Source organism: Euprymna scolopes, chromosome 11, assembly GCF_053919585.1.
Source record: "Euprymna scolopes isolate OS-2025 chromosome 11, ASM5391958v1, whole genome shotgun sequence".
NCBI lineage: Eukaryota > Metazoa > Mollusca > Cephalopoda > Sepiida > Sepiolidae > Euprymna > Euprymna scolopes.
In genome coordinates, this window is record NC_136492.1 from 82571238 (window position 1) to 82579984 (window position 8747).

General features: G+C 31.9%; 1 protein-coding gene across 3 annotated transcripts in view; it reads right to left on the reverse strand.

Moving 5' to 3' along the window:
* Positions 1 to 1433: 1433 nt before the first annotated feature.
* The window catches only part of LOC145288242 (uncharacterized), a 33157-nt gene continuing 25843 nt past the window's right edge, over positions 1434 to 8747 (reverse strand). For all 3 annotated transcript variants that reach the window (XM_080136280.1, XM_080136278.1, XM_080136279.1), the window contains exon 2: positions 1434 to 2557. In XM_080136280.1, the coding sequence (XP_079992406.1) occupies positions 1723 to 2556 (834 nt within the window). In that variant the 5' untranslated portion in view covers position 2557 and the 3' untranslated portion in view covers positions 1434 to 1722. The remainder of the gene's footprint in view (positions 2558 to 8747) is intronic.

Genomic DNA, 8747 nt, shown 5'->3' on the forward strand with positions numbered 1-8747 from the left:
AACTTCATGACCATCTTCTCGAAAAGGCGTTCTACACGCCTCCTACCATAATAATAACGTTATTTACAATTTTGAATGTGGTTGCGGTGCCAGCTACTTGGGTCGAACCACTTTAAAATTAGATGGAAGAATCCAACAACATATACTCAGTAAAATTAGGAATGGAACCTACCGGGTAACGGACGTTGTTAGTAACACATACGGGTCTTCAATTATGATCATTTACTTTAAAAACCGTCTTGTACAGCGAACTTTAGCACGGACTCTTTTTTATATTCTTAGCCCTGCTCATTCACTATATCACCTTAAGATCTATGAGACTATTCACATTCGGCTTAGAATACCTTCCCTTTGCAGGCAAATGGAATGTCTCATGGGTTTGAACATGATTAATCTCTAGGGTATTCGATCATAACGTTGTTTTATGTTAATCCCTTTCCCACTTTTCCCCCCGTAAATTGAATAAATCACAATTTTGATCGCTTTTTCATTCTTTGTTCTAAAAATTCCCTCAATACAGCTTTGAGAAGCGATGGTCGAAACCGGTCAGCTGGCTCCCCATTTCTCTTTCTTTCCTGTTCTCACTTCCCCCCTTTTTGGAGAGAAGGTTAAAGGAATATATATATATATACACACACATTTACTTTTAATCATTAACAATAAAAGTCTTCCCTTCCTAATTGAAATATTTAAATATTGTATCCCTAAAAACATTATGATATATATATATATATATATATGTATATATATATATATATATATATATATATATATATATATATATAGAGAGAGAGAGAGAGAGAGAGGTGAGAAAGAAATATGTTTGTAATTTCAATTAATATGAATATATGCATATATGCATGCTGGCAATTTAAAATGGTATGTATATATGCATTCATATATCTATCTATCTATCTATCTATCTATATATATATATATATATATATATATATATATATATATATATATATATGTAAAAAGAGAGAACGAGAGCAAGAAAGGAATAGTGGGAACAGGAGTCTGTGTGTGACTGTAGAACATCCATTTTCGGAAAAAAACGTGCATAATTGTTAAAACACAAAAATACAATGCACTCTTAGCCCAATCTCATTATATATTTATTTCAACTTAATAATGGGCGTTTTCAAATGATGTGGACTATTAATTTTAGCATCTGACTTACACAATGCAGAAACTTTCTTGCCGTACTTATTAGAAAATTAGATAAAAAGGTAAAAAAAAAGTGGAGACGAGGAAAAATTATTTCCTTGGGAAAATAGTTCAGAAGTATAAAAGTAAAACCATATATATATATATATATATATATATATATATATATATATATATATATATATACATATATATGTGTGTGTGTGTGTTTGTTTGTGTGTGTGTGTGCTGGTAAATTCACTGAATACAACGCTGACGAATGCTTACAGCTGTGGATGTTATTTGAGCTCATTGTGTAACTCATGTCGCGGAGGCTTTATTGTATATAAATAATCATTTTAAGAATCTATTTTTACGCTGGGGTTCATCCGCCTCGGTACATTACGTGCTACAACATTCCTCTCCAACTTCAGCGAACATTCCGTATGTTCGATCTCAAGCTTGTCAACATGAACTTTCCAACTTGGCAGACAAGCCTTTGCTCAGCTTTCCTTGAACTGTTTTTTATTGAACGTTTCAAAGACCTTCAGTATAACGCATATTGATCGTATTTCAAATATCAGTTTTGGGGATCAAACATGACAGACAAAGTTTGATAAATGAACTTCCAGATCGGCACATTTTTTTCGATTGAGATTTTGTCTGTTTCAGCATTGGAATTTGTGATTGATTCTCTGTAATGAAGTCCATTGCGTACGACTGTCTTGGTTTTAATACCGCGTTCAGATCGATTATATGATCTTCGCCATCCATATCAACAGATCCAGGCAAGTGTACTGAACTGCTTTTATAAAAATGTTCCATGTGCAGACTGAGATTGGTTTCCGGTTTCTGACGGGAGGAGTTGTCATTCAACAAACCGCAACAGCAAGGGTTTAAGTTTGTCTCGGAATCAATGTCTTCCTTGAGTTTTTGATGATGCTGAACCACAGATCGGTAGATTTCAGAAAGAGCCTCCTCATATTTTCTGGAATGGTAAAGGTTTGGATCTGAAAGGTATACCTCATAAAGACGACCTTCAATAAGTCGGCAATGCGTTAGGTTGGGTTCGGATTTATATCTTTCAGACAGGGCGTCGGCATTGATAGCACAATGGCATAGATTTAACACTGAGTGATGTGCTTCAGGATTAACGCTTCCATCCGGTTGGAAATCATGCAAATTCGGCACATATTGGTGTCCTATTGATATAGAGTTCGCATATATTAAACGGTTATATGTTTTCGCAACGCAACGATATCTTTCAGGAAAATGGGACTCATTATTTCTACAATTGTGTAGCTTTCGCTCAGATCGATATATTTCACGAAGATTACCTTCCAGTATTCTGCAATGATGTAAGTCTGGTGCAGAATTATATCTTTGAAGAACATTGCATCCATGCATTCTGTAAAATAATAAAGAGATTATAAACAATGAATGAAACAAATGTCATCTAATTATTTCTTGATGCAATAACATGTTCATAATATCATATAAAACGAGGTGTTTTTGAAGCGACATTTAGAAAAGAGCATTATCTCAATGCGTTCTCTAATATGTTCGAAAAAATGGTTCATGGATTATACGTCGAGAAACTACTAAACATTTGGTCTTTTTGGCAAAATATCGAACGACTTCTATCAGTATCTTCTCTATATAACCTCTATTACTCACATTACATAGATAGTAATTCATAAAATATTTACTTATATATATATATATATATATATATATATATATAATTTATATATACATATATATATATGCACACACAAACACACGTATATATATGTATATATAATATATATATACATATACATATGCACACACAAACACGCGTATGCATATACACACACACACACACATATATATATATATATATATATATATATATATATATATATATATGTATATGAAACTGAAATTGTCTGCCTGTTCAGACTTGAGATTTAACATAAGAAGTGTTGAGATGTACGAAATCATTTTAATCGGTTTTCGGCCAGGAATTTAGCTGTCAAAGGTCAAAGTTAATTGATTTTCTTTAGAGAGTTTGCAAGCTCCTCCGCCAACTGTAGTCTGAACATTTGAAATTTTAGATGTAGGTTACATTAACATGGGTCAACCTTTTTAATTTGAGCCCAAGATAATAAATGTTAAGTGGTCAAAATTGGGTTCAAAATTTAGCAAAAATACTTTTGCGGTCTCCACTTAATTATTTAGCCAATGTTTGGTCTACACATTGAAATTTTACACAAAGTGTATTCAGACATAAAGCATGATATTTTAGTCAACATTTGGCTTAGAGTTTGGTTGCACAGGCGTCAAAGTAAAACAACTTTTTGCAGTCTTTAGCAAACTATTCAGTAAATTATGGGTCTAAACATTTGAAGTGTTATATAAAGAGTATTCAGACATAAAACAAGTTTTTAATCAGTTTTGGGGCGAAATTGATAGGCAGATAGATAGATAGATAGATGGATATTCATTAATAGCAGTAAAGTGTGACAGAAAAACCTGACGCTTAAAACATATATTACTAGGGAATATTGAGAAGAAGAATACCGTCCTGGATGTATCGCCGCTGGACGACTCTATATCTTGCAACAACAGTTCGCTTCTGCACACAGGGCTACGACAAACCAATGGTGGATGGACAATGTTCCACAGCACTTGTCGTCAGGCGTATGGGCGTTATTTTTCTGGTCTTCACATTGTCCGAAATAAAGAATTTTACTTTTAATATGGCGTTGTAATCTGAACAAAACAAGTTGGTGTCGTTATAGATCAACTAAGTTAAACTAAATTATACCATTTGGTACGTAATAAACGTCAACCCGGAATTGGTAAAATATATATATTTAGTAATTGCAATATGCTGGAACAAAAAAGTTGAATAACCTAGAGGAAGCAAGCGCGTTTTAATGCCGCGTTACCTTTCAATGTGGTTCGAAATAGTGTTGTGTACTAGAGAAGAACATCGATTTTGTATGAAGGCATTGGATTCATAATAAAGTATTATATTTTTTAGGTTGTATATTTTAAGCCAGAAAGTATCAGTGACCTTCATGAAATGCTAATATATATAAACGTTCCATTCATCGAGAGCAAGAACACCAAGAATCTTATTGTTATATTACAAACAAAGCAAGAACACCAATAATCTTATTGTTATATTACAAATAAAAGCAAGAACACCAATAATTTTATTGTTATATTACAAACAAAAAACTCTGCGTCCAGAGTAATAAAACAGTTAAGAAGAGGAAGAGTAGCATTATCAAAAATTAGAGAAATATAGATCGGATTTAAGAGCGATGAAAAAAGGTGCATTTTAAATAAAACAATGATAGCTATAGTGTTGTGTTCTGGGTACATATTGAACAGGATGATGACATTCATATCGAATACATGTATAACGGGTATAACGATGATGGCAGTACTGAGGGTGCATTTATAACATATTGAGATGATTCTTGGGGGCTTCATATAAATAAGAACTGGGAGATATGATGCAACTCTTCTTAACACATATAGAGGAGAGGAGATACATTATTATGATGAAGGAGGCATATTATTTGTAAGAACGTTATGCAAGAGTTCGTTTATAGGTGAATATACAAAACACATTTACCTTTTCGGTTGTAAAGACGCCAGTTAGAAAGTTATGAATGATATCTTTATTCATCAACCTGTACAATTCCATGATCTCTCTTCTACCCTATTAATATGTGGTATCATCTCTCATTCTCTCTCTCATAAACATCTTAACTCCGAACCCTTAAATTTTATATCATAAGAAATTACTTTGTTTATGACGTCAGCAATCTACTGTCGACGAACGTGACTGTATCACGCTTTCAACACATGTCCGTCAAAACAGACTTTTGGCAACAAAGAATTTCCAATTTTACTTGTTCAATATTTAACCAATCTTTGTTTATAAACTCGCATTGTGAATTTTCTAACTGAGATATTTAATATCCAGTTATTCTAAAACAAATAGACAATCGCCTTTTTTCTGACATACATAATGTTTAGCAATTTAAAAAAAATACCAATTGACTCCATCCCTGAAATTCCAATTATCCATTATATGTAACGCTTGCTTACAGGGTTCGATTCTAGCCTTTTCCTAATATCATTTTAACTTATTAAGTCTGCCTTATTACTTACATGAGAAGGGGCCACCCCTTCTTATTTAACGCTAGTATTATGCAGTTTATTGCAAAGGCAACGCTACATTGCTATCCCTAAGATGTTATTTCTCTCGAATATAATTTTCAGCATTGTTTTTAATTATCCTTCGGAATGTGTTTTCGCAACACAACAATATACGCCAACCGTCAACAAGTTAAAGTTTCCAACACAACATATACACCCAGAATAACCCTCACTTACATACACATACACATACACACATGCATATATATATATATATATATATATATATATATATATATATAAGATAATATTCTTACAAATTACATATATATTTCCCTGAATTATGACTTATTATGTTTTTATTAAGTTTTCCACATGTACTTTGTTTTGTTAAAATATATAAATAGTATCTCAGCCTCTGATTTCAAGCGTTTATTTGTAAACTGCCTCCTGTAAATTATGTTTTTTTCATATTGTGCTATTCTATCTTGTACTACATGATGCTTTGCTAAAAATCAAAAAGTTCGTAAAGCATACTTAATCTACCTTTTTTTACTTTGAACACAAAAAAATATTAGTAAAATACAAACTAATAAAACGATATGATTAAGATATGTCAATGTTCGCTTCTAAAAGAACATGTTACCTATGTGCATATCTATATATTTTGAAATATTATCTATATATCTATAAAAGTGAACTTATCTGTCTGTGTGTATGTGTGTATGTCTGTGTGTGTACATTTCCCTTTCAAAATACTCTGTCAATTTTCGCTGTAAAGACCCGAGACTTGATATAAGGGTTTAAAGATTTGGAAACACTTTCTTCTTTTGTCGGCCAAACTTCAAAGATTTCAACTTGGTAAATTCTACAAAAATCCTCCTCCAATTTATGGTTTAAACACTGGACATTTTAAATATAGTTACTTAAGCATTGGTCAAACATTTACATTTGATTTGAGCCCCCCTCCAATAAATTCTACGGGTTTAAACATGGGAAAAAGTTTTAAAAAATTACCTTTGCGTTCTCTACAATATTATTCAACCAATTTTTGGTCAATACATTTGTAAATTTTTCATAAAAGGGAATTCAGATATAGGGCAATATTTTTACTCGGTTCTTGGTCGAAAATGTGTAAGCCAAAGTTTCAACGTTCAACAGATTTGACTTTTGCAGTCTCTAGAAAATAACTAAGACAATTGTTGCTTGCAACATTTGAAATTTTACATAAAGGGTGTTTGGACATGTGGCAAGTTTTTAATCAGTTTTGGGTCGAAAACTTGTGTTGACAAATTGTCAAAGTTGAAAAGGTTGACTTTTGCAGACTCTACCAAACTTCAACGCTAAATTGAATTTTTAGAGGTAGATGATATGGGTTAAACTTTTAACTTGATTGAAATCCAAAAAAGTAAATGTTAAGTGGTCATAATTGGGGTCAAAGTTGAAAAAAAATTATTATAGCCGACTTAATTAAATAACAGATCCACACGACGTTAATTAAGTCGGCTATAATGTCTCATTCAAAATATATAATTAAACAAAGAAAGTTTTTTTCCACGTTGTTTCATTCGTAATTTCATTTGATTTTATTATTTATATTTTACTTATTTACTATATTTTGTTTTACCACCGCCTATTCATAAACAGCATTTTATCACATTCTCTTCTTATTTTTGCTGTCATCTTTCAAGTTACTAAGCTATTTTTTTCTAATTCAATTGTCTCTAATTAAAAAAGAACAAACTTCGTAATCTCGTTTCATTTTATTATTTTTATTTATTTAATCTACCACGGTTATATTTCTAGACGCAGTCTTTTAAATCTCTACGATATTTTCGCAGAGTTGGTTTTCTTTTCTTATTGTATCATTTTATTTATTTTAATTACATTTTTTTTTAGACGAAATTTTTCCAATCACTACGCTAGTTTACTCGAATTTATTACTATTATTTTATTTACTCATAAATGTATATATGTATCTAGAGATGTAATTTACATAAACGATCATGGTGTCCCCCCATCATAATATATATCACCAAATCTTCCGACCCCTTCGTCAATGACTACTCCTCTTTAAAAAAGACCCCATAAATCGGACGAAACGTTAGGCATTCAGGCCCTTTCATCTCCAATCTATTTTTCATAAATACATACATATAATATATATATATATATATATGTATATATATATATAGATACATATAAATAAAAACATATATATGCATATATATACACATATAAAATACATGTATATACATATATATACATACATATATATATATATATACATGTAAATACACACCCACCCATATATATATACTAGCATGGGTTACCCGGCGTTGCCTGGGTGATCGGCCCCTTTCCCACTCCGAGGGGTAACAAAAAAAGTCACCCCTCTGGATTTACATGCTTGGTGCCGGCCTCCCCCCTTCAGAGAGAGATAATCCCCAACCCCACCTTCAGGGAGGAGGGTGCCTGGAGGCTTCTCCCCCCCCCAAAGAATAAAAGTCACCTCCTCCTGGCCTCTTCGCCCCCCCACCCTTGGGGGGACACCGGCTCCTTCCTTTTGGGGGAGAAACTGCCAAGCTCCCCCCTTTCGGGTGAGAAAATGCCAGGCTTCCCCTTTTGGTGGGGGGATGGTGGCGTGGCCTTCGTTATAAAGATGGCCGGCCAGCTGAAAAAATGACGTCATCGCCGAGGTCCCAACAAGCAAGATATGTGGAAATCTTAGACTGTCAATAATCAACAGTAATTTTTACAGACAGCGTTACAAAACTGCAAAATTGTATTGAAATAAAGAACACGATGATTTATACTGAAACTCATCTAATATTAATAATAAAAAAATAATTAAAAAAACACCAGTTGTTTGTTTAAGTATTATAAGCAATTGAATATTTCGTTGTATTATAGATTTTAAAGATTAGAATGCGTCTTTAATTATTTATAAATTACATTTTAAAAAAGTGAAGGAACACGATTTGATTTGTAGTAAACTTGAAGTTTATTTAATATAATTAAATGAAAATTATGCATGTAAGATTATGAATATTTGAAGCAGAACACAAGCAAAACATTTGATATGAGTTAAGAGAATAAACAAATATTAAAATTAAACTATTTTTTAAATCAAAATGATTTTTTAAAAATCAAAATGAATGTTTTTTAATCGAAATGAACAATATTTTTTTTAACCAAAATGAATATTTTTTTAATCGAAATGAATATTTTTTAATGGGTTTGTATTACTGTACACACAGATTCGAAAAAGTTGTCAAAAACAAATATATAACAAATAAATGTTATCAAAGGCAAAATAAGTTACTTTTCTACCAAACTGGATATATTTTTCGTATTTTTATTCAATTTAACATGTTTATTCAGCTCGAAAACCATACAGTGTTTACCGATGTATTGGAAAATTCAAGATGGCG